Here is a 26,700-nt window from a genome sequence, read left to right as displayed (position 1 = left end):
GCCGCTGCCATCTTGCCAGCGCCATTTTGCCATGCCAGACAGCTCCCTTGCACCTGGGGCGCACAGGGGGCCAGGGGCCGATTGTAGGGGTGCATGGGACAGCTTTGTGAGCCATGTGGCTCACGAACCGTGGGTTGGCCACCCCGCATTAGGTGGTGGATGTTTTCTCCTTTAAAGGAGGATTTTTTTAAAAAATGCTGAAGCTTAAAAAACTGAAGTGCACTGCTTTCATTTCCACTGCTCTCATTCTCTCACATCATGTCACACATGTAATTACAGCCTGTAATTTTCTGAGCAAAATGTTGCTAAAGTAAAATAACTCTACATGTGAAGTTTTCATATGAGGTTTTTCTCTGTGCATGCTGCCTTGGCAGTAAGAGCTCAGAAGGGCATCACAGTTGATTGCCCTGATATCTGTTCCTTCTAAGGCTCAGGTACAACCATTTGTTTCTTTTGCCAGATGTATCCACACCAAAGGCCTCAAGAAAATTAGCAGACAGCTCTGTAGTGAATGGTAGCTTGGCGCCAGGCTCAAAGATGAATGGTGTCAGCAGTACCCAGGTGACAGTGCAGCGAAAGAGACTCCTTAAAGCCCCTACATTGGCTGAACTGGACAGCTCAGATTCAGAGGTAAGTCAACATGCTTTTACCTCGTTGAATTTCAGATTTTAGTCTTTCTACTAATTCATGGAACTAATAAACTGGGGCAATAATTTCATAAGCAAGCCCATCCCAATCAATATGCAAACTACACAGCCGTCCCAAATTCTGTGGTGCTCTAAGCAGCTCTGTGCTGTGTGTTTGGGGCAATGCCAGATCAAGCAGCCATCCTTATCCCTCCCGCCAGTCCCTCCTATCCCTAGGAAGTTGTAGGTTACCGGACACCACCCCACACTCCACACCTGCTCCGCCCCATCTTTAATAACTCAACCCCTTCTCATAAGCCACCTCCCCTGAGCAGCGCGGCCTTGGGGACAGGTTGAGAGCCTGGGGGGAAGCAGAGAGAAACAATGCACAATTGAACCTGGGTTACCAATTTTCCAAAGTATGAGGAATGCTCAATCTATGGCTCTGCCCCAGGCTCCACCCCCATCCCTCCTCTTCCCACCCACGATTCCATTCCCTCCCCCAAGTACATAGTGTCCTTTCTCCCTCCTCCTCCCCCAGCCTCCTGAATGCTGCAGAACAACTGATCGCAGGGGGTTGGAGGCATGGGGAAGGAGAGGGGCGGTGCTGATCCTTAGGACCTGCCAGTGGGTAAGAAGCATAGAGAGAGGGTGTGGGAAGCTAATAAGGGGCTGCTGGTGGGTTCCCCTCGTTTTTTCCCTGTGGGCTCCTATGGGTTACACAGCCATTTGTGGAATGCTGGGCATAAGTATTTATGGTTTCTGTTCCTGGTTCTGGGAGGAGAGCGTGGTCTAGAAGTTACAGAAAGTCTAGCCAAGTGTAACAGTGTCCTTGTTCTGGGTCAACAGTGAGGACTGATCAGGGCATCCATATCTAGAGGTGAAACATGAGTCTCTATGGGTATGTCTACACTACAAAGTTAATTCGAAATAACAGCAGTTATTTCGAATTAACTTTAATAGCGTCTACACAGCCAAACCGCTATTTTGAAATAAATTTGAAATAAATTCGAAATAGTGGAGCACTTATTTCGAGTTTGGTAAACCTCATTCTACGAGGAGTAACACCAAATTCAAAATAGCTATTTCGAATTAAGTGCTGTGTAGACACTTAATTCGAAATAGGGGGCCTCCAGCCCTTCCCAGGGAGCCCTGGTGGCCATTCTGGGCACAACCAGGAAAACTTACTCTTCTCTCTCCCAGCCCTGGAGCCATTAAAGGGGTAGACCCTGGACACAGTGCCTGTGCCAGCTCCAAGCCTGCCAGCCCAGAGCCAGCAGTGGACCCAGTGGCCCCAAAACAGCCAGCAAGCTACTGGCAGCCAGCCCTCCAATGTTCCCCAGGAGCAGTCTGCCAGCTCCCAGGAGCCTGCCAGAGGCTGGAGAAGGCGGGTGCCTTCCTGGTCCAGGGTGGAGATCATTGACCTTATTCAGGTTTGGGGGGGGATGCCCCCAACTTCCATGATCTCAGCCCTAGATGGAGGAACATGGCCGTCTATGGTAGGATAGCTGCCAGCCTGGCCACCAAAGACCACATGCAAACCCAGGAGCAGGTTTGCATGAAAGTCAGGTTGGTCCGGCGAGACCCCCCAAACCTGAGCCCTGAGCTTCCCCTCCCCCTTCTTCCCCTGGCTTCCCCCTTCCAGCTCCTTTCTCCCACCCTCCCTCTTCCCCCCTCCCACCTCCTTTTCCCAGTCTCCCCAGAGGTCCATTCCCCCCCCAGTTTTGTTCAATAAACCCAGTTTCTATTTTTGAACATACGTGTCTTTTATTTGACATCAGAAAGGTGGGCTAGGAAGGAGTAAGTGGAAAGACATAAGGGAGGAATGGGGCACCAGCCCTGAGTGGGGAGGACCAGGGAGGCTCTGAGGGCTCCTCAGGGTGGATGCTCTCCCTCAGGACTTCCTGGATCCTGACAGCCTACCGATGGACCCTCCTCCCCTCCGGATGGCAGCCTGCAGCAAGTGCAGCCGGGCTGATGGCAACGACCCCACGAGACGCACCGGCGTGCCCAGGGGCAGCTCTGGCTCTATGTGTCCGAGTGCTTTGGTGTCCCGAGTGTGGGCACTCAGGGCACTCCAAGACAGGGCTGCTTTGCTGTCCCTCATCGAGGTAGACAAACAAGTAGGGAACTCTGAGAACTGTCTGTCTGGGGTGGGGGTAGGGTCCCTTTAAGCACGGAGCTCAGTTAGCCTCAGGCAGCAGCCCCACACACTAAGTCCTAACCTAATGCCCTGCCGGCACTGGTTCCGGCCAGCCTTAACTTCCGTTCAGGGTCCACTCAGTGTGGACGTGCTATTTCGAAATAGAAAAATGCTATTTTGAAATAGTTTTTGTGTATAGATGCGTTATTTCGAATTAGCTTAATTCAAATTAACTATTTCGAATTAAGTTAATTCGAAATAGTGCTGTAGTGTAGACATACCCTATCACTTGTGCTTAAGAAATGTGTCAATGAAGGCAGTAGAGTCATAAAACTCTATATCTGATCTAGCTGCTAGATGCTGACAGAGTATTCCTGCAGTATTATGGGTTATGCAGGCATATAATGGGACATGGTCATTCTGAAAGTCAATGTGACAAAGTGGATCAGATTTGGGTCTGATTCACAATTTTGCCTGAAATAACCACTGTTATCTAATCTGTAAAATAGATATACAATAGTAGTGGATGAGGCTTTGTTAATAATAAGATTGTGAAGGGCAACAAAATAGCAACAGCAGCAGCAGCCAGTGAAACACCCGAGACTAGAATTCATGATCCTCTATCTTGCAGTTCAGTGTGAAGCTAAAACATCATGATCTGTGATTTGGAAAAATGAACTAAGTAAATAAAAAGAAAGTCAGTAAAGATAAATATAAATTGATTTTTGTAGGAAGAAATAATCAACTGCATGACAGTGGATTGGGGAGTACACTGTAGCCTGAGATACTGCATAGGGAAATCTCTGGAGGATAAAATAAATAATAAATGGAAAGTTAATTGACCATGCAATGTTGTTGCAAAAAAAGATAGATGTTATATTGAGTTGATTTAACTGAATAGTTTGTGAAACAAGGAAGATAATCATGCTAACCTCATCAGTGCTGGTTAGAACTCAGGCACAATGCTGTGTTCAGTATTAAAGAACAAATATAAATTGAATATCAGAAAGTTACCAGATGGACAGATGTTGGGTAAAAGGACCTGTGAGGAAAAGTAAAGAGAACCAAGCAAGAGCATTATGTTGAAATACCATATTTATTTTCTGGTTTTTTCAGTATGGGGCATGAAGAAATGAGCGGGGGGAGGTTAGTATTCTAATAGTCTATGAATGACTCAGACGTTTCCATGCATAGAGAGTAAACTGGGCTAACCTATTTAGAATTATTCCCTTAGGGTCCCCAGATTATAATTTAGTCAAAGCCTATTTCTCTGTCTCCTAGAACTTGGTAGTGCTTGGCTGCTGCGATGAGAACATGCTTATGTAATGAATGAGATTTCTTTAAACACAGAGGGAGGGAGAAGTGCAGAGATTAGAGAACCGGGTTGGGGAGATTAGTGATTAGATTAATTGCTCTTTACCGGGTCACATGTCCACCAGGGTCACGCCTCATTCCTTTGGAGACCTGAGACGCTAAGTGCTGAATCCTGATTTCTTGTAGATATGAAGTACAAATGTGTATTAATTTGTCTTGTAAATAAATCCCTGCTAGGCCCTCAATGCCAGAAATAATTATTATTGAGGAAGAGGCAGATTACAACAGAGTTACCTCGCTTTCTGTTCATTTTTAACAATATAATTAAATATATTGAGTGTGTACTGTGTACAGGCATTCCCCGGGTTACATCAATCCGACTTACGTTGGATCCCTAGTTACAAACGGGGGGGGGGGGGGCGCAGCTAGTGCGGGGTGCCTCCCTCACTGTTGCCGCCTTCGGTGGCGCGGGGGGCGCTTCCCCCCAGCAGACCAGGGAGAAGCGGAGCGGCTTTTCTCGCCACGGAGGACGTGGGTCTGCTGGGGGGGGGAACAAGACACCAGCCAAAAGGGGGCACCCCAGAGCGGAAAAATTAAATTCCTAGGGAACAGCAGGAGCAGCAGGCAGTGAGACCCATTGTGTTACAGTCCCCACCTTGGAAGCAACAGCTCTTTCCCTCTTCAGCACTAGAGCTGCAAGTATCTTGGTAGCGTCACGTGAAATTAACAAGTCCCTTCCAGCCTGGCAGAGGTAAAGCTGAAAAATTACTCAGTGGTGTGGGTGGGCAAGAATGGGGAGGAGCAGGACAGAAAGGAAGAGGGGATAAGCCCCAATCCCACACCCTGGCTGGAGCGGAGCAGGGTAAGCCCCGAGGGGATGGGTCTGGTTGCAAAGTGGGTGAGTGGACAATGAGGACCCACCTGTGGCTAAACTCCTGTTCCCAACACAGAATTTTTCTTTAAAATTAATCTTGTGGATAAATTCACACGCATACACTTCACAGGAAGGGATTTCCATTTTCTGCTCAGCAGAATACAACAACAGCTTTGATTGTATCAATATTTCACTGTGCTCTCCAATGACTATTGATTACACTTAATACCTATTTCACTGAACTATCTGTAGCAAATTCTATTTGGAACAGTAATATGCATTGAATAAACTTTTTTTAGTTATAAAAAACAAAGATTCTGACTATTAAATGAATAACTGGGATCTTTCAGGTACTCCAAAAGGAAGATTTGGATATAGCATGAAACACTGAAACTTATGATCAATTTTTAATTAAAATATCAACCAAAAAAACCTTCATATCAAAAAAGTATGTGTTTTTCTTAGAATAAGGAAGTTGTATAAGAATCAGGGTCTTTTCCACCTAACTCCAGCTCCCCGTCTCCCCCCAAAATATGTACCAGTTCCGACTTACATACAGATTCAACTTACGAACAAACCTACAGTCCCTATCTTTTACGTAACCCGGGGACTGCCTGTATTCCAGTTTGTCCCCCCCAAAAATATTTAGAAAATCCTATTTACACAAGGCTTGCCTAGTTTTTGCTGGTGTATATATAATTTATATGGGGAGGAAGGAGTGTGAGAGAGACTGACTGAAAAATTCGAAGTCTTCCAATTTTGTTTACTTCCAGGAGGAGTCTATGCACAGATCAGCAAGCAACACCAGCGTGTCTCTTTCCCAAATGGAAGACAGTTTTCAAGAAGCGAACTCTGGTAGAAAGAGTAAGTATTTAGTGTCTAGGGAAGCCTGTTTAAGCAGAAACAGAGTTTTTGTTTTGCTTTCCTACCTTCTAGCATTTTCTATCATGAATTTTGCATTAACATTTTTTGCTAAAAAATCAGAGCAGCTCAGTGTTTGTGGGCATGTAGGGCTCAACCCTAGAAAAAGAGACCTGCTGAATAGGTTAACATTGAAAGTAAATGTCCTCATGACGGATATGTCATACAGTAGGTCTATTCATTGGATACTGTATAGAGAGAATGTAAGTGAATGAAAATATTGTTACATTTTGTTTGTTACATGGGGAAAATTGTCTTTTTCCTAGAATTGAATTTGCAGTATGAACAGAGGCCTCCGTTAACTCATTTACTTTACTAGACGAATTCATCACCAGCATGAAGTACTGTGACCCTTCTTTCATTTTTAAAATACCAAAAATATTTATTCAGAAGCATTCATACTGAGATGTGCCTTCTTTAAAACAAATTGTTCAGAATACAGAGCTACATACATTCTGTGACTGAGGCCAGGTCTGCACTCAAAAGTTATCCTACAAAAGTTATATCCTCAGGGCTGTGAAAAATCTACACCTCTCAGCAATGTATTTAAGCCATTTAACACACTGTAGACAGTGCTAGGTCAGTGGAAGAATTCTGTCAACCCAGTTGCCACTTTTTGGGGAGTGCAATGGGATCCCCAGGATCTAACCCGGACTGAGGGATCATTGAGCCCTGTGTTCCGTCCACCTGGGCTGGCCCTCATGCTGTTGACAAGCTATAAATATCTGGCACTTACACAGGCATCCACAGGCAGGGACACACCCAACCAACCAACCAATTCATGTTACATGAATCATCTTCTAGACAGTGACTAAGTATTAATAAGGAGGCTCCAGTCAGTTCCCTCCAGCTCCTCAGCCTTGCATCCCACAACTGTCCCATCTTGCACTGGTCAGAACCTTGGCCATTGTGGAGTTCATTAAGTAATGTATTCTTCCCTCAGTGTAGAAAGGACATATTAGCCTCCATAACAGGGGTGGGCAATAATTTTGATGGGGGGGCCACTGCCAGCATTTTGTAAGTGGTCAAGGGCAGCACTCTTCCCAGGGTCTGGGATGGAAACTGGGTGCAGAAGTGAGCTTTGGGTAGGGCATTGGGATTCAGGAGGGGGTGTGGGGCCTGGGAGGGATTTTGGGTGAAGGAGGTGTTTGTGATCTGGGTACAGAGTCTGGAAAGAGGTATGGGTGCAGCAGAGGATTCTGACCTGTTGTAGGAGGGATATAGGAGGGGGTACAGGTCCAAAAGGGGATTGTGACCTAGTACAGGAGGGGGTGCAGGGGCTTGGGTTGTGACCTGGGACAGAGATGCAGGAGGGGGAGCAGAGGGTTGGAGGGAGGGAGAGGCAAAGGTTCCAGAGGCAGGCTCTGGCAGTATCCCGCAAAAGCCCTGCTGCATCCAAGGAATATGTTTGCTCTTCCGCTTTTCTTCGCGGAAGAAAAATTGTTCTCCTTGGCCTTTGAGGATAGGACAAGAAGCAATGGGCTTAAATTGCAGCAAGGGAGGTTTAGGTTGGACATTAGGAAAATGGCTCTGCTCTGAGGGCAGGGGACTGGACTTGATGACCTCTTGAGGTCCCTTCCAGTTCTAGTATTTTATGATTCTACCATTTAGACCTTTGAATTACCATTAACGCTTTAATGTATTATGATATACAGTGAAAACTGTTTTCATCAATTGCTCAAGGGAATGCCAAAAATTGATTGTTTAACATGGACGATCTTCTAATATTGTTGAATCAGACTTTTTCTCAGTACTTGTGCGATACAAGTGGGTGACCTTTTAAAGGATCATTCTCAACTCACAGTTGGCTCTAACTACATACATTTTTTCAAAACAAAATTGTACATAACTTAGCTCAGTAGAAATGTGTCCTGGAACTTTTATAAAATTCTATTAAGATTAGTTGGTTGTAAATACATTAAAAATCCCTAGTGTTTTCTTTCCAATAAACAAAGTTCTGCCAATGCGTCAAGTAAAACAACTGAAAAAAAGATAAATATTTTTTCTCTGTCATCTTTTTTCAGTTATGGTTATCGTAGATGTTACTGTGTAACAATATTTAATTCAAACAGATTGACATAAATGTGATTTTTAAGTTGACAGTGTTTCTGTAACTATTTTTATGCTTCTAAAGCACATAGGTTTATCTGAAATAGTTTCTGTATTATTTTTAGTATTTTTTTTCATGAACTCTCTACAAGTGGCAACGTAGGTTGGGTTGGAGGCATCCTTCAGTGCCCTTATGTTTAAAAATGTATATTCAACAAAGGACTTTCTTACTGTCCCACTGCATCTTCAGAAAGCTGAATTATGCACAAAGATTGTTACTCGTACCTGTCAGTTGTGTAATTGCATGCCCGTGAGTAGTTTTTTCTGTGGGTGAAACTGTAGATGCCTTTGCATTTTTGTGGAGACATTTTCACTTCATCCACTTTTGAAAATGTGCCCCATTTGAAGTCTATATGAAGATATTCTATGTTGGAAATTAACAATAGATTTTCCACCGATATGCAGTTGTTCCCAATATTAAACAATGTTATTGAATGGTCATTGGATCTAATTTTTGCTGGTTGAATCTTTAGTGCCTCCGAAGTTTTTGCCAATATCATCCACGCCACAGCCAGAGAGGCGGCAACCACCGCAAAGACGACACTCCATTGAAAAGGAGACACCGACCAATGTGAGACAATTCCTACCACCTTCAAAACAGAGCTCCAGGTCACTTGTAAGTATCATAAGCACTGGCTATAGTGTGAGGACGTCAATAACTCCACAGTTTAAACAAAATTAAAACTTGGTTACATTGTGGTTAGAACTGGATACAACACAAAATCTCAAGTTCAAGCCAGTCCTGAATTTTTGGGGGAGTTTGAATGAAGATTAAATTTTCTCTTTCTCAGATGCCCTAGAACTTTGAAGAGGTGTGGCTTTGGATCTGAACTTTGTGACTGAGGTCCATCTCTGGGTTGTTAGTTTTTTCCAGCCACTTTCAAAAAATAATATAGCTTCTAAATAACAGATTTGGAGTTGCCTCCACTCAAATGGAACAGCAGTGAATCTATTTTCCCCGGTTTTGGTTCAGGATTTTAATTCGCAGCTGAAGGAATGGATGTCTTTCTCTTCTGTCCTTGTAAAGAACTATTTGTAGTTTGGTTAAAGTCATAATGTGAGAGAAAAATCTTTAAAGATTCCAACTTTTGCATTGTTGAGGTCACTGAGGCATAAATTGTTTTGCTCTTTGAAAAGAAAGTACAGTACATTTGATCAATTAGTTTTAATTGAGAAGTATTTTCCAACAGAGCCTTGGTAGCAAAGGGGACGGAATGTTGGCTCTTTTGTCCTGGCACAGGGTACTTTGCAACTTAATGTAAGAGCCCAGGATTCAGTTCATGGTTTGTTTTCCCTAGCAGTAGGGGTTCAAAGTGCCCCTTTGAGGTATCTGTATATAGCCAGATTGATAAGAGCATTCAGTGGAAGAATTCTCACCAGTCCTCTATTTGACAGAGTGGCATTGGTGGGCTTTGAAGTCCTGTTTCTTTTTCTTTGGTGGCTGACAAGTCCTTCAGAGAGATGAGGCTGGAATGTCATTATTCGGTAGTCTTCAGGGATACGGAGGATGTTTTTCCCCACTTTTCTATAAGGAAACAATTGGCTTTGCGTGTGTCACATACTTCTAACTTGAATATGGCATCAGGCCAGCCAACTGGAGTGTGCAGGGATGGGGGACAAAGGAAGCAGCTGTTTAAGGGCCCAGCAATTTAAAAGGGCTGGGGCTCCCGACCACTGCCACCATTTCAGCAGCAACCGCAGCTTCCAGAGCTTTGGGCCTTTTAAATAACTGCTAAAACCCAAGGTGGCATGCACTGGGTGGCACTGAAAGGCTGGCTGGAGAAAACTAACCCTTAGCCCCACCCCTTTTGCCTGAGACCCCGCCCTTTCCAGGGGCCCAGGAGTGCCCCTTTCTCCCCAGCTTGCCCAGGGCCCAGCAAAGTCTGTCAGCCACCTTGAAGAGCATCAAGTAATCTTACCTCATTTCTCAAGGAACAGAAATGAGCCCAGCGGAGTATAGCACAACCTAGAATTTTTTCTCCAAGAGTTTGTTTAGAGTGTAACTTTTGGAACCTCTAACACTTAAGAGGATTGTTCCTGGATGAGGCACTGTAAAAAGAATTAATGTGCAGCAATTGTTCTTTGTGGGACCATAAAATTTATTTTCACATAAGTACTCATAGGCAAAAATACGCAGTGGAAAACAACTCTGTATCAGTCTCTTGTCTACTTCTCTACACTGTCAGTATTTCTAAACTAATTACTTTGTGATATTAATCCAGCAGCCAACTTACTTATCCAACACAAAATTTGGAGGACCATGTGACTTTAAAAAGCTTAAATATGAGGTCCTTTCCCTAAGTAGCTTGGTTATGTTTTTCATGTGATTTATTTCAAATTTTCATAAATATGTCTTTCTTTCTGTATACTATTCGTTGCAATTTAGCTACTGCAAAGTGGGGGGCAGTTGTGTGTAATAGACCCACTAGAGAAAAATTCTAATTCTAACAAAAAACTGAAACAACAAAAATAAGCAACAGAAACTTCAAGCAAAAGCAGCAAGGAAACATCTGTGGGAGTCCGGCATGGGTTACATAAATGAGTGTTTTGGATCATTATTTACTCCAAAGAACACTGTCATCCCTTACCCAGCTTGTTAAATATGCTTTTGTAAATGAAGTGAAAAGGAAGAAAATTTGATGTTGAAATGAAGTCCTTTGAATAGTCTGTTTTATGTGCTGTTGCTAAATATATTTGTTAATCTTTGCAATAGTGCCCTCTGGGGGTGGGTAACTGATAAATCATTGATCTTTTTGTTTTAAATTCATTACACAGTTTTGTGTACTCTTAACATTAAACCTAACCAGGCCCTGCAACTCATGCAATCTGGCATCTCTTATTTTCTAAACCAGATACTGCTTTTATGATACTTCTGTTCGTTAAGTGGAAGCCTCTAGATAAGTGAAAAATATTATTTGTGTACTATTTGACTGAATGCATCTTCATCCTTTCCTCAAGGATTGACAGTTTCAGTTTTTATGTGCTCCAGGGACAGCAGTTTCCCTTCAAGGTGAAAGAGTTTGTCCTTAAATAGCCATCAGTGCCAATGAAAAAAGGCCATTGCTACAGTTTCTTAGCAGGATTAGCAGCCAACTGGTCTGTCTTGCATACTAACTAGGATTTTGTGAACAGGCATCTCAGCATACCAAGAGAATTAGCGCTAAAGTAAGAGGAGTGGGGAGAAAATAAACTTGGAAAAATTCCAAATGTTGTCCTTTGTCATGTCAGCATATCAATGGTAAATGGGCAGTCACAGAAACTGCAGCTAAACAGTTCACTGTTTTTCCATCTGTGGCCTTTGTGGTATACTTACAATGTCACCCAGCGTAATACCTAATCAGTAAGATGCAGTCAGTGTGCTGAGATGTACATATGAAAGTTGTCATGGTTTTGCTTATTTTCATAATCCAGAATTCCTGCTAACAATTTCATTCATGTTCAGCATTTCCTATCTATTGTTCAGGTTCCTAGGATAACCATTTTTTTTCCAAGGACAACTTTCAGACCACTTTTTTCAACCATACAAACAGCTTCTCTGCTCAGCTCTCATCCCTTTGAAGCAGCCCTTGTTGGAGTGGCAAGGGCTATGTATTATCTGTGTGACAGAGCTTTTACCAGCAGGTGGAAACCCCCGAAGGTTTGCCTCTTTATGCTGGTTTTGGAAATTACTTTTACAAGCACATACCTTCTAGGGGGAGCAGTTCCTAAACAGTGGCAAGATTTAACCACTTAGGTTGGCACACTACTCCTGATTGAGATTGATTTCAGTGCTTGTAGAGTACATGTGTGTGTTTTAGATCCTTCAATCACCCTATGGGAAAAAGAAATCAGTTGTGAAAGGACAGCAAACGAAAAAATGCAACATCATAAGATTCTTCTCATTTCTGGTCCCAGCCAGAGAATATTGTAAGAACATATAGTCTAGAGATATAGGTAGCTGAGTGTTCTAGACTGAAGATGGCTAGTTAGGCAGACTTTAGAGTGCCTGCCATAATCTGTATTGTATAACTTTTGTATTACACCCAACACTTGTGTATACAGTACTTTCCTGCTGTGACGCTTTTGAATTCATGTTAATAACTTTTAATGAAGTTTTATAACACATTGGGTATAATTAATAAATTAATATGAAAAGTACTGTTTATACATAATTAGCATGATCTTTTAGGTGAGGATATATTGAAAATAATCTACAAATCACTTATACTAAGGATATGTAATTTATGCTACATGTTATTCTTGATATAAATTCACCACATATACTATGTAATAGTTCTGAATCCTTGTTGTGCTGTGACTACATAGTCAAAATATTAAGAAAATTCTTTACAAGTTCATTAATTTTTCAACCACAGAAAAGTATCTTTTTAACATGGCTTATTTTTTTCTGTTTAAAAATAACCAAACTAAATTGTCGTTAATATATTAATTAATACTCAGATTCAAATCCAGAAAAACAAGGAAATTCAGAAACCAGGTTCTGTCCTTAACACATGCAATTGAGTGGAGGAATTACAGAGGTCTTAGGACATTACACACACTACCATATATAGCCCCTATGACATGGACAAGGATTATGGATAGGCGTTAAAGTCAAAACTCTAAAATGTTACTGGTTTTGTAACTTTAGTCCGTGGTTAATGTAATTTTGATTAGTTTAATTTAAAGACTGAGCTACTGTTGAAATTAAAGATTTGGCATGTACTTAATTTTATTCTGAGATTTAAAAAAATAAGCATTCTTCAGAATTCAGTCTATCATTTAACTTTCATTTAATGTTGCATTAAAGCTTTGTTGTCCTTATGTAACCACTGGAATTAAAACATTAGCATTTAAACAAGTGAACATTTTCCACATTTCCCCTTTTGCCTGCCAGGGTATTCACATTAATTTTAATGAAAATTAATTTTTATGGTGGCAAGACCAGATCCACATCATGCTAAGGATGTAATGGTGTAGTCAATTAACCGATTAGCGAAAGCTATAGATGCTATTAATGCTATAGATTACCTGCATTTCTACCCTCTTCCCTCTTTGCCAGTAAATGTTTTAGCAGGCTGGCCAGCAGTCCAGCTCAGTCCTGACTTGCGACGGGTCCAGGACCTACCCCTGCTGTAGCTCTGCATTTAAAGTGTGTTAGGAGTCGGGCAGGCAGACAGCCCAACTCCGTTCCGGCTCACACCGGGTCCAGGAGTCCGCTTCCTCTTCCCAGACACAGGCTGCTGCCACCCTGAACTGCTGCCTCTTTATCAGAGACAACAGCACAGGGTGACAGGTTTTTAAACTGGCTCCCCTCACAGACCAGCTCCTGCCTGATACAGAGGCACCAGTGCGGAGTGGCAGGGGACTTCTTGGGAGTGACGTGCACTGGCTGCTGACCCCACCCCCAGGGACTAGTCGACTAACTGATAAGAATTCATGAGGTTATTCGACTATTCAATTATCCGATATTTAACATCCCTACATCATACTTCTGCTACCTAGTAAACACCTGAAGTACTAGTTGTACAGAAACAAACTTTATTGATAAAGCATCTTAGTAAATTTAAAGACACATATTAAACAGGCTAAACTTTAAAAGTTGCAACATGTATATTTATCATATGTCATCCAATATGCCACAGATTGGTGTTTAAAATATTCAGCATAATGACCGTTTTGTTGTGTAAGGGTGCGTTTACACACCAGGGCTTAACTTGAAATAAGCTACACAAATTGAGCTACGTCAATTACGTAGCTTATTTCAGAAAAGCTTATTTTGAAATTGGGAGCATCTACACAGCAGTTATTTCAAGATAGAGCACTCATCCACTGACTTTCCTTACTCCTCATACAATGATGGTTACAGGAGTCAGAGTAAGAAGTCTTCCAGCTTGACAGTATTTCGATATTATTTTGAAATAACCGCCTGCTGTGTAGATGTGGACTAAGTTATTTCGAAATAATGTTGCTGTGTAGACGCACCCTAAGGGAAGGATTAAATATGATGATTGAGTATAATAAAGCAAAAAATCGCAATACTTTTCTGAAATACTGAAAAGTGTGATTGATCAAAAGCATTCAGTAAATCACACTTAGCACAAACAGAAAATAAATATCTCATTGGCATTGCCTGCCCCACACTTTCTCATCTGTTCTTCTTCCTCTCCATCTTTCCCAAATCATTTTTGATATCTAATAGTGCTGTCATCATCATACAAATCCAAAATTCAATACTGTTCGATGCAGTTTCATGCAAGGTTGCTGTTAATGAAAGGGTATATTTATTTTGTTCATGGAATTTTACACCTCTCAGAGCATTGGTTTTGATAGTTTGTTTTTTTCCAGAAACCTAAGTTTCACCAGTACGAACATACCATAGAGGTTTGGCTTGTCAAAGAGAACCAAAATTAACCCAATTTTTGCTTTTTATGGGTACCTTAAACACGGTGAATTTTTTAATGTTCCTTTTTTTGGTAGATAAGACAACAGTTCTTAAAAATATAGTGGTTCCTAAATGCTAATGTTTGCCAAGTCTGCAACAGAAATCAAAATATTTTCTCTCTAACTGAAGGTCAGAACAGAACATAATTTTAAGACTATCTGAATTGAGCATTTTACAACTAATCTGAATCATCACTCTGATATATCAATTAGATACCCAAGCTGTCTGGAGAGTCCAGTCAGCAGTGTCTTTGTGTGTACAAAGGAGATTTCCTGTATTTATTCAGAGAACATTAAATTTCGTTGTTACAGGTTCTCTATGATAAATGAGGGGAATTCCCAGAGTTCTGTCTTTCTGTTAGAATCATGCAATCAGCCTCAAGGCTGGATTATAAATGGGAACAAGGCTTTTTATTCGGTGGTACTGCCGTTAAAGGCCATATGCTCAGGATTACTACTCTCTTAAATGTATTGGCACAGCATGGATGGAAGTTTCACAGATGGGCAGTAGTTCCATAATTAGTAGCCTGGGCATGATTCCATGCTACTAAGAATACCACAATAGAATAACACTTTTGCTCAAGCATTATATTTAAGATTATTTTAATAAAGTTTAAGTTGATATCTTAGAGGGAAGGAAAACTGTGTGTATTAACTGTCTATCAAAGATTTTCAATAGTTTTGGTCTAGATTTTATTTCTGGAATCTAATTATAACCATCTTTACAAATATCTGGTACCATTGAATAAAAAGTTATTTTTGAAGGGCTACTAACCACTTTCTTCAGCTACTCTGGGCACCACAAAGTCTCAGAGAAACTCTTGTCTTTAAGCAGTATATTATCAAAGGGAACAGCACCAAGAAATGTCTTGTACAACTATGTATCAAAACCCCTCTTGTCCTTTCAAATTATAAAATTTAATTGTAATTGGCTAAAACAAATATTCATAATAAATAAAATCAAATAATTGGAAACAGATGTCAGATGACATAAGTGCTCATAGAAAAAAACTGCATATTATCAGTCTCTTGATTGGTTTGGAACTCATGTGATGCCCATGGATCAGCCAGAACTATTCTGTTTTTGAGTTGTGAAATCTTTTCTTTGAAGTTACTAACTAGGTGGCTGGTTTTCAAGGCTGAAATCTTGAAAAGATGAATTACAATAGTAACATCAATTTTGGTTTTTCTAGGAGGAATTTTGTTACCCAGTGGAATGCCTGGCTCTGACAGTAGAGGAAGTCATGCACATTCGTCAGGTGCTGGTGAAGGCAGAGCTGGAAAAGTACCAACAGTATAAAGATGTCTACACTGCCCTCAAAAAAGGAAAGGTATGATTAGTTCAGCTGATCCACTGAGAGCTGTTAGGGAGGGAAGTAAATCACATAGATTCCAGTTAGAAAGGCTATGTCTACTACTAGGTTATTTCGAAATAAGTTATTTCAAAATAATAACTCCTAAAATAACTATTTCAAAATAGCTTATTCCTCTTCACGAGCAGGAGGAGTTATTTCGAAATAACAGAGTTGGTAGTGTGGATGCTCGTCTTGTTATTTTGAAATAACTCCCCAGTATAGACATGCTTTGAAAGAACATGAATTGGAAATAGAATTCAGGTGCCAGGTTTTCATTAGTAATTAACAAGTCTGACTTTCAATAAGTCTGACTATATTGGAGAAACTAAACTTTCTCTACAAGAAGTAGCACATGGACTAGTTTCCTTTGTTTATATATGGAAACTTCAAAAACATGGATAGGAATATAGCATTTATGTTTGATCCTACATAAAGACATGGTGGCATTTACAATAGTTGTTGTCATAAACAAGGTCAGTTCCCCTGTCTGAATAGACACCAGTCTGTTGAGTGGACTCAGCTGCTGGCTTCCACGTGCTTCTAAGTGCCTTGGGTCTGGATAGTGTCTGGTCACTATTCCTAGCTCTGGATAGTGTCTGGTTACTATTCCTATATCCTGTGTCTGCTACCCTTCTTGAGAATTGGTACCTCATTTGGACCATAGAACCAGTGATGCAGCCCTACCAAGAGGGGCGGCCCGTGAACCTAGGCAAACTAGGCAGTTGCCTGTGGCGCCGCCAGCCCGGGCACCCGATGATGATGTCACGGGGTGCCGGAGCACCCCGTGATTACGTCACGGTCATTGACGGCTGTGCAGGCGGGGGCGCCGATCACACCTTCTGCCTGGGGCGCCAGCTGCCGCAGCCGGCCTCAGGCCACTCCTGCCTACCGAGTTCCAAATTGTTTACATATGTTCCACCTCTTTGTGAGTGCTTTGAGCTTCCTGATTTGGCCCTTCAGAGACAATACGGCAGGCAAGCAAAGAACAAAGACTAATTTAGCTAAGGAATTTCTTAATCACAGATACTTTGCTCTTAACAAAGCACATGAGCGAGTTTGAAAAAACCAAAATCCTCAGTACAGCCCCCAAGTCTGATCTCACCCTCCTATGAGTTCAGGATTTGGTCAGCATCCGTAGGTCAGGCAGCCAGTCCTAACTTCTCTTTCTTTTGCCTGTTCTCCTAGCATGCAATAGAGTATTCCCACCTAGGTAGCCCTTTGGTTAGGCATTCTCCCTCGTGATACCTCCACCATCTCTCAGCTTCCATTGTAAAGAATCTTTTTTCTTATTGCTGGGCTGGCAGCAAAGAGACAAACAGTACTGATGGCTTTGAATTGCTGCATGCCAATTTCTCATACATTCAACTAGGTTTGAAGCTCCCACTACAAAATAGGTGCTGAGTTCCACACTGGCGATTGCAATGCAACATAAGAGGGTCACATTCAAACATGAAGATTACAAAATAAAATGGAACCCTTGAAACAAAATGGTATCTACAAAACAAGATGGGATTCACAACTTGACCCAGACCCCTAGTAGTCAGAAAAGCTTTCCCTTTATAAAGAGTGAAACCAAGCCCTAATATATGAGAGAGACAATGAAATATATCAACAAATTATTTTAATTAATTTAGAATAAAGCAGTTGAGAAATCTTTTTTCCTATTGCCTGACTGAATTGTAAATTCCAAGTTTTAAAGCAAGGGGATTATTGTGAGGCTCCATTGTCCTTCAAAGGTAAGCAGGGTGCAGTCACTCTTGTTTCTTTGAGTCTTAGGTGCAATATTCAGAGGCTCATGAGTAACAAGCTAAAAAGAACTTAAATCTTCTGGGAAATCATGTGACCTAGAGGGATTTAATAACAGGGCACCCATCTGCCAGTGTATTTTTTTCCCCAGAGATTACAGATTGTGAAAAATAATTAGTGTCTTCTTTTCCTCTCTGGGCTCCTTCACTTTGACCTCATCAAATAAATCTAACTTAACTTCAGGCTCTGCATCTTCACCAAAGGCCCAGTTAGAAGCATGCCATTTTATTTCCAGAACCGAACTGCTAACATTGCAGTATCTTCTGTTTTCAATTTCTTTAGCTCTGTTTTTGTTGTCGAACAAGGCGGTTTTCTTTCTTCACCTGGTCCTACACTTGTCAGTTCTGTAAGAGGTGAGTTTTTGGTATCTGATAACAAGCACCCACTGTTTTCTATTTTTAATTCACAGTGTTGTTTGGTTTTGGTTTTGAAATGCAGTTATGATCAGAAAAATGACTCTTCCTTATTCAGGATATCTGATCCCTTAATGTGTTCAGATACAGAGTTGCTCAGGTTTTAGAATTAAACAGTAACCGTTCCAGTGCTAATAAGCACTCCCTTATAAGCCCAGCAGAGTCCGTGTGGGTATGAGACAACGAGAGAGATTCTACCGAATCCTCTTTCCGGGGGTGTCATGTGAACCCAAAAGAACAAAGTGAATTTCAGATTCCATTTCAGTTGGTAGTGTTAGCAGTTGGGGAAAATGTTTATTTGTAAACTGAGCAAATTTTAAGGTGATAATAAGGCAGAAAATATGAAACTCTGTTCACCCTATGCTGTCTTACTTAAATAACATTTCTTTCAGTTGAAAGATTCATACTTTTACTTTTCTACACAGGCCTGTATGTTCACAGTGTTGCAAAAAGGTACGTTCAAGAACCTACAGTTTGTTCCTTTCAGAAGGGCTGTGTCTTTGGTGACAATAATTCACACAGTCATTCTCCTGCTCTTGTAACAGATGCGGTTGCCATCAAAGCCATACTCTACCCTTCCTATCTTCTCTCTGGGACCTTCTGCTTTGCAGAGAGGAGAAAGTTTTATGAGACCAGAAGAACCTTCCACCAGCCACCACCGTCCACTTAAGAGCATGTCCAGGTGAGAGACATTTCTAGTTCAGCTGTGCTTCTGGTAAGCAGCTCTTCACAAGATCTTCTTCTCAGTCTGATAGTAATTAACGGGACATAATCTACTAAGATCTTATTTTAATTTTCCAATGTTTGCTGTATCTTTTTATAAACCGAAAGATAAGTGTTTTTCCTCGCCAATTTTATTTTTCCAGTGGATAAAGATTGAGGTATTTCCTTAAATTTCTAGTGGAACAGAACCTATCCTGATTACTTTTCATGTACTACTCAGTAAATATAAACTATATTTACTTGAGTAGTAAATAAATTAATTTACTTACATTAGACTTGCTGCCATAATATTTAAAATGTGCTCTGTCCTCTCTCTGTACTATAGCTTACAATGACAGCAATATCAATATAGCTGATGTATACGCTGACATTTTTTCTGGTGTGTATGTCTCCTTTGAAGAAACATCTGCATGATCTTGGTAATGGAATAGGGAATAATCTCCCTTTTTAGACAATGACTTACATATGTCAAACTCTTTCTACTTTCTAGCCCAGGGGTCGGCTACCTTTTCAAACCAAAGAGCATCAAAATTCAGAGTGGTCAACAAAGAGCCCGTATTAGAATGCCCATTTGCATGACTGAAAATATACAACTTAATATTATTGATAATTGATATAATGATTAATAATAGAATAAATGAAACATTGTACTCGCAGACTTTATTTAATGAGACTTCTGCTGCTGCATCTTTTCATACATTTCTTTAAAGTTTACATCATAACTGATCAAATCCAGCTTTATGCCCACATTCAGGCCATCTTCTGTCAGTCTTATGGCAGGGAGCTGGGAATGTGGGGGTGCAGGAGTCTGGGGATGTGAAGGTGCTGGATTTGGGGTATGTGGAAGTATGAGGGGCAAATGACAGGGGGTTCAGGTCTATGATGGGCTCAGTGTTGATGGGGGAGTGTGCAGGAGTGTTGGCCAGGCTTCACTTTTAAATAAAGTAAAATATTATGTCCAACACACAAGATTTCAACATTGTCTTTATTTATGGCGGGGTGGGGAACCTTTTTTGTGTCGAGGGCCAGTGACCCACAGAAAAATCAGAACTAAAACATCTCACTCTTTGGGTGCTCCAGTCAGAAGCGGGCTGGGGGCAGGGTGTCTGGCCAGGGAGCAGGCTATCTGGCCTCCTTCTGCTCCCATTTGCCAGAATGAAGCCTCCAGGAAGGATTTCAAGGGGTGTCCCAGGGGAAAAGTGTTTCCCAGGGGAAGGAAAATGGCAGCACGCATGGAGCCATTTTTGGTTCCACTTATTCCCCGCATGCCAGGGGAAGGAAAAGGGCAGTACATGTTCCCCACTTGTTCCACTCATGCCAGATCCAGTGGGGAGGCTCAGGGCTTTCTCCTCCAGTTGCCCGCAGCAAGCCAACACTGTCATTCCAATCTTGTGGGGGGTTATAATGCTGTTGCGCCAGCACTGGCTCCCTGCTGCAGGGGGAGCTAGGGAGAGGTTGAGCTGGGGCTCCAGAAGAGCCATATCTAGCTCCCTCGTGAGCCATATTTGGCCCGTGAGCCATAGGTTGCTGACCCCTGCTCTAGACATAAGTTTATTTCACTTTGCTTGGCAACATTATAAAATAATCTTTTGGTTTTACCTTTTGAACACAGACTGCTGTTAAAGCTAATCTCCGAAATAATATTTGGATAAGGCCAAGATGTAGCTCCACAGGCCCTTCTCTCTGTGTGCACGTTCTTCTTCAAAATTCACTTCTGCCATGGTGCCTATACACAAATTAGCCAAATTAAGACATCTATGTAGTCATTCATAAAATCCTCTTTGCCGAATCATATTTTATATTAGCCTTCACTGAATAACCATGTAATCTTATCCTGTCTTGCAACATCCAATTTCTCCTTGCTGCTTTTTTTGCATCCTCATTAAGTCAGGAGAAGGACAAGAGTTGAGCACAACACTTGAGAGAGGACTCACTCCACATTCCCAGAAAGGAAGCCTCCCAGAGAACAAGGCGCAGGGCTCCAGCACCAGTTTTTTAAGGTCCAGTAGCAGTGGACACAGCTGGTAGCCCCAGTCCCTGGGGCAGTTGCCCCCTTTGCCTCCCCTCTCCTGCATCAGAGGGCCTCGACTTGGGACAGAACTAGTGTTTTCTTTCTCTTTGGGAGGTGTCTGCACTGGTGTCTGAATGGTAAATCATGGTATTAAGTATGACAATTTCTCTGTTTTTTAGATTATCCTCAAAATCCAAGTCTGTGGATAAATCAAATGAAGACCTACAATTTCCCAAAGAGTTAATGGAGGACTGGAGCACCATGGAGGTGTGTGTGGACTGCAAAAAATTTATTTCCGAAATCATCAGCTCAAGCCGGCGCAGCCTCTCTCTGGCCAACAAACGAGCCAGGTTAAAAAGGAAAACACAGTCATTCTACATGTCATCACCAGGCACCTCTGAATACAGCCCTTCTGAGAGAACTATCAATGAGATCTGAGTCTTGTGCCTTTTTCTATGCTTTTGTCTTCATGAGATCAGCATCCGTGAGAGAGATCACTGAAACTTTCCTTCCATTCATTTTACTTAAGCTCGAATTTGCATTAGATCACAGGGGTTGCTACTCTATGGTTTCCACAGACACTCTGTTCCTATTTATAGCTAATGATATGTGACAGGTCAGCCAAAAACGCATTTGCACAGGAAGGAAAAAATAATTTGATACTCTTGCCTTTGTGTTTGTGTGTGGCTTGTGGAGCTAGAAAGCCTTTATTTGCATTCAGCTTTTTATCATTCCATGAACTGTTTTTCAGGACAGGAGCTGAATTGTATTCCTAAAGGAGAATCAAATTTAGCGCGGGGGCCAATGTTAGCACTGTTGTAAGTAGTAAGTCATATTGGCATTACCAACCTAGTAGTGTTCATGTTCTAGTTTATATGACACATGGAGCAATGTAGTTCACAAAATACCTAATGTGGGCTGTTGGTCTTGTCATCTCACAGCACAAGACCTAGAAGGTTTTGCTAGTGCTACGAGCACTCTCTTTCTTTCAACGGTTGTTACTGCTCTGAGATCATGGTCCAATGTGGAACTTCATAGTGTCCTGTCTTCTAGTGCAAAATATCTGAATAGTCTGTAGGTCCACATGTGGGGCCATTCCCCTGACCTGCTGTACTTCTATGCCCCAGTGTAATTATAAGTGTCTCCTGTGTAGGTAAGAGTAGTTTATTCCTTATCTTGAATGTATTATGATTATTATATTTGGTAGTTGTAGTCTTAGTGGTAGGAGGAACTGTACACTCGATGGGGAGGGGAGGATGTAAGGAAGGCTTCTTAAGTTCAACTGAATTCCTGTAAAGTATGTAACATAGTTACCCAGAGAGAAAGGTGGGTAATATGTATATATTTGTATTATAGTGGAACACACAAGCACTGCTATAATTAAAGTTTGGGAGCACATTCGTTATAAATCCCATTTTTTCAGGGGTTTATAATTTGACTGTAAAATTTGGAATCCTGTTGAAATTTGGGACCATGAAGTCCCATATTACGAGCACTTTGTTTTGCTTTTTAACAAATGTGTGTGGGGGAAAAGTGTGTCTGTTAAAAGTTCCAATAATGCTACAATATTAACAAACATCACATGCTTTTTGCTCTTTTTTTTATATTCAAAATGTTTTGTTTTTAAAGCAATAATCAGAGTTTTTAAACATATTCAGAGTTTAATCCATAATATGGAGAGAGGTCATTTTGGTATTTAAAAATAAGCTAACATGACAAAGTTATTAATACTTGAAAATCAGCGTACACAGTAACTTGTTCATAATGTTTTTCATACCCAGATCCATATTTAATATCGATACAGTGGTGTATTATAGAATATCATACTATGAAAGATTCAGATTTATTTATTAACATTTCTGTACTAGAGATTCATGAGAGATACCTCAGAACTGCTCCAAACTAGCTGGGACAGGGTTTTCATAATACAAGTAAGATTGATCTGTTTTCAAGCTCTAAATACATATTTATAAATGCTAATCTCTTAAACCAAATATTATGCATTTTAAGTCCCTAGGAGCTCAATTCTCAACCTGCTGCCAGGGTTCTGAGTTGGTGATCAGAGTATGGCTTCCATATTCAACTGAGCAACATTAGAGCCACTCTGCTACTGCTGCTGCACCATCCCTGGTGTGTGGGAGGGCAGTAGACACCTTTCCAGGCTTCCCTAACCAGATCCCTGCCTTTCATGCAGTGGAGCTACTCCAGTTTCACAGAAGGCTGGGCTCTGTGCTGCCCAGCTATGCAGGATTTTCCCTTCAAAGCATAGTTGCATGTTAAACTGTAATGACTCCAAAGCAGCTAGTCTAGTATTAGGTAAACATGGTCTGGTCTGTACTAGACCAGGAAGGTCGGCTTAAGGTACTCAACTCCAGCTACGCAAAATGCATAGCTGGAGTCGGCTTAATTTAAGCTGAGCCATGACAGCATGCCTACAGGAGCAAACACTTCCCTCATCTTCCCTTACTTCTCTTTTTGTGAGGACACAACCATCCTCATGTTCTTTTAATCATATGTTCATAAACAGTTTATGCACACAGCATGTATCCATCCAGTGATAATGTTAAGGGTTTGATTGAAATGGTGATCACAGGAAATTCAGAAATCTGTGAGTTTCCATGCTTAACCTTTCCCTTTCTGCAGAGGGTCATAAAGCTGTTATACCCTCCATCTAGTAACCTCGGGATGATGGTTTTTTCATGTTAGAGGAATTACAATATGTTGATGTGTTAAGGACTTGGGACAGTGGGGGTAGCACAGAGCACTTCATATGAAATGGGAAATGAAAGAGCCCCTAATAATCATATGATAGATATGGTAGCACTTTTTTTGCCTTTTTCTGTGCCAAAATTAATTCCTGCAGCCCAACTCCACCCCTTTTTCCCTTGATATATTGTGTAGTATTCAAACCAGAAGGCCAATTCCTACGGAAGCACATGGGAATTTTATTTTAAACTCCCATTCTGTTTGCAATTTTTCTTGGGAAAACATTCTCTATTCACCCCATACATCATCTATTTATTGCTTTTCTCCATGGCACCTTGGAAAAAGTTGCAGGACCAAGCAGGATATATGTTCCATAATGTCATTGAGGCTCTCACAGGTCCAGAGTATCCCGCATGTTTTCTCGATGTTGTGAGTGGATTGTGGCAGATGCCATGGCCTCATAATGCCGCATGTCCAGTGTATGGATAGTGAATCGGACTCCTTCTCTCCAGATCCTGGACCATCCATGAAGGCCTATTTTTCTGTGCAACATCCCTGCTACCCTCTGGCAATCTGGCTCCTTTGCTGAGATCTTCTCTCCCATATCACTGCATCCTCATAGGGGGCTTGATGCTGTAGAGGAGTGCTGACGCTTACTAAATTGTGGTGTTTGTGTTACTGTAGTGCCTAGGAGTCCTAATCATAGGCCCATGACCCTGTTGTGCTAGGCACTGTACAAACATGGAACAAGAAATGATCCGGTGAAGTACTGAATGGCCACTTACAGTCCACCAGTGTGCGAGGCCAGCATGGTGCAAAGGCTGGCTGCTTCCAGTCCTAACCCTGCCTGCCTGACTTAGCCCCTCCATATTAGCACACAGAGGCTCCTACAGGCACCTCAAAAGGAGAATTCTGCAGCTGAGCTGCCATTCTCCTGAGTTTTTTCCATGCTGGTTGATCCCATTGGTATTAGGGAGAATAGGGCCTTGTACAATGGGCTGGTCTTTAATTTGGCAGAGGAAACAAAGAAATGCTATTCTATTTCTGTTTCGCATGCAAAGGCGAAAGCAGCTCAGTCCACTCTTTGCTTGGATCAGGGAGAATTGGACTGTTTTGAGCTTTCCACTTCACTGTTTGTGATAGTGTCCCAAACCCATTCCAAATGTCAAGGGCCAATCCACTTTGCCTGCATACCTCTTGAAGCTACCCACAGGTCTTATGTATGGCTTACGTTTCATCTCCATGTCAGAATAGAAAAACTAAAGCTTGTAAATATTTGTAATATATTTATTAATGTTTAGAAAGCTGACAAGCATTGAGCAATGGGAATTGACTTTCCCATGAAGATTTTAAAAGAAAGCGAGTCTTATTTATATGTATATTTACTATTGGCTGCTTAGATTTAAAGTTGAGCCTCTCAAGTTGAAACTCCCTAGACCTTTTAAAATGAATTTCTGTTAAAAAGAATGTGGGAATAGCACAGTGAGCTCATTTCCATGAGTTTTTAAAATCTTATCTCTTTTCTGCATTTAAGAAACCGGGGATTTGTTTAAGTGCATCAAAGGGAACCCAAAGGGGATTTAAAAAATGCTGCTGACAATGCAATGGTCTTGTATTTTATACATGAAAAACAGGTCTTAAGAATTCAAAGCCAGCTCAGCCTTGATAACAGCTGAAGGTAGAAAACAGGCATTGTTGCTGCTGCTGTTATATGTGTAAAACAAATTATTTCAACATTCATGGTGACAATACTGCTTTTGCATTTTTTTTTCATTAATTTCTTTATTGAGAAAACATGCCAGGGGACAATAAAATGCCTTTGCAGCCTAGCCTTTGTGTGTGTTAATTATTCATATGTAAACTGTTGTAAAGAAAAATTTTAACTGCTTTTATAATTTTGCAAAGGTCAAATTGTTGGGTTTTTTTGGGCAAAGCGGTGTTGATGAGTTTGATTTTAGCACTTACTGGGCCTATATGAAAGGGAAGGAAATAGGTCAAAATAGTCTTTAGAATAGCAATATAACTGCATATGTGACCCACTGCACTCTAAGCATTAAAGTCTGCTTTACATTAAAGCGCTGCTTCTACGAAGCAGTAGAAAAGTAGTCTGACCAATTTCTACCAAAATCTTCCATATCAGAAGTCTATAATTTGTAACCTTCCTATATGCATCAATTGTACTGAACTTTTTATAGAAGTTGAAATAGCTACAAACAACTTATCTTTTTTGAGCCTATAGCTGATGTGAATTGTGGGTTATTGGGAGTTTTTCAAAGAGTACTTTCCACCAAAAAGGAAAGCTATCAAGGAAAAAAAAAATATATATATATATATATATATATATATATATATATATATATATATATATATATATGCCGTAATTTATTTTCCAGAAACCAGTTTTTCTTTCTGGTTCTCCCTTCCTCTCTCATTTATAATTCCAGGATTGGCTGCATGCTGTATAGTTAGGGATATGGAGGAAGATACAGTTTTATACTAACATGATTGCTATGTTCATGCCTAACTTCAGCCAAGTTCTTGTGCAGCTTTTAGGAATGCCTTTATTATTTTAATCATCCTTGTTAAAGTGATATCACACAGTGGGGTGGAGGAAAGTGCTGTAAGTGCATGCTCTGGTGCTACCACACACCTCTTAGCATTAAATGCAAAATAATTTTCATGTTGAAGACTGGAAACTGGTTTTGTTTATTTTTTCTTTGATGTGTAACCTTAAGTTTAAATCAAGCTGTTGAATTGTTAATATTAATCCATGCTGTCCATTCTCTTGTTTGTTTCTGATTTCATTAATATGTTTTTGATCTTCCTGTACAGTAGGATTTTTTTGTTAAATATTAACAAGAAAACAGCTAGAGAGTCATTGGATCCCTCTCCCAAAATAGCCAAACAGAGATCCTGCATTATTACTTCAAAACACAAGCTGATCAGGCCCCATTACAACCTGAGCCTGTCCACCTGAATTTAGGAGATTTGGAGCCAGATTGAGACCTGCTCTATGCTTAAATTAGGTTGGCAGAGCTACAGTTGTGAAAAGGCTCAAATCTCTGACTTCCATAGTTTAGTCAAATTAACTTCCATTGTACTCACGACTGGGTTGATAGAAGGATTCTTCCATCTACCTACCTACCTACTGTTGCTCTGAGATGTGGATTATCTGCAACAACAGAAAACCCCTGCTGTCGCTGGGACCCATCTACGTTATAGGGACACAGCTGTAGCATGTGTAGCAGTGCTGCTGGAGCATCTGTAATATAGACA

General features: G+C 41.1%; 1 protein-coding gene across 2 annotated transcripts in view; it reads left to right on the top strand.

Moving 5' to 3' along the window:
- The window catches only part of SPIRE1 (spire type actin nucleation factor 1), a 200,547-nt gene extending 174,294 nt beyond the window's left edge, over positions 1-26,253 (top strand). Inside the window, exons 9-17 of one of the 2 annotated variants that reach the window (XM_089776314.1) lie at positions 461-630; positions 5,731-5,821; positions 8,461-8,603; positions 11,451-11,624; positions 15,604-15,741; positions 17,854-17,924; positions 18,410-18,437; positions 18,530-18,666; positions 20,898-26,253. In XM_089776314.1, the coding sequence (XP_089632440.1) occupies positions 461-630; positions 5,731-5,821; positions 8,461-8,603; positions 11,451-11,624; positions 15,604-15,741; positions 17,854-17,924; positions 18,410-18,437; positions 18,530-18,666; positions 20,898-21,156 (1,211 nt within the window). In that variant the 3' untranslated portion in view covers positions 21,157-26,253. The remainder of the gene's footprint in view (positions 1-460; positions 631-5,730; positions 5,822-8,460; positions 8,604-11,450; positions 11,625-15,603; positions 15,742-17,853; positions 17,925-18,409; positions 18,438-18,529; positions 18,667-20,897) is intronic. The other variant, XM_075921001.2, reaches the window with a different exon arrangement.
- The last annotated feature ends 447 nt before the right edge of the window (positions 26,254-26,700 follow it).

The sequence above is a fragment of the Pelodiscus sinensis genome, chromosome 2 (assembly GCF_052426305.1).
Source record: "Pelodiscus sinensis isolate ZL-2025 chromosome 2, ASM5242630v1, whole genome shotgun sequence".
Classification (NCBI taxonomy): Eukaryota; Metazoa; Chordata; order Testudines; family Trionychidae; genus Pelodiscus; species Pelodiscus sinensis.
The sequence above is the reverse complement of the archived record's forward strand: the minus strand, read 5'-3'. Positions and strand labels throughout refer to the sequence as shown.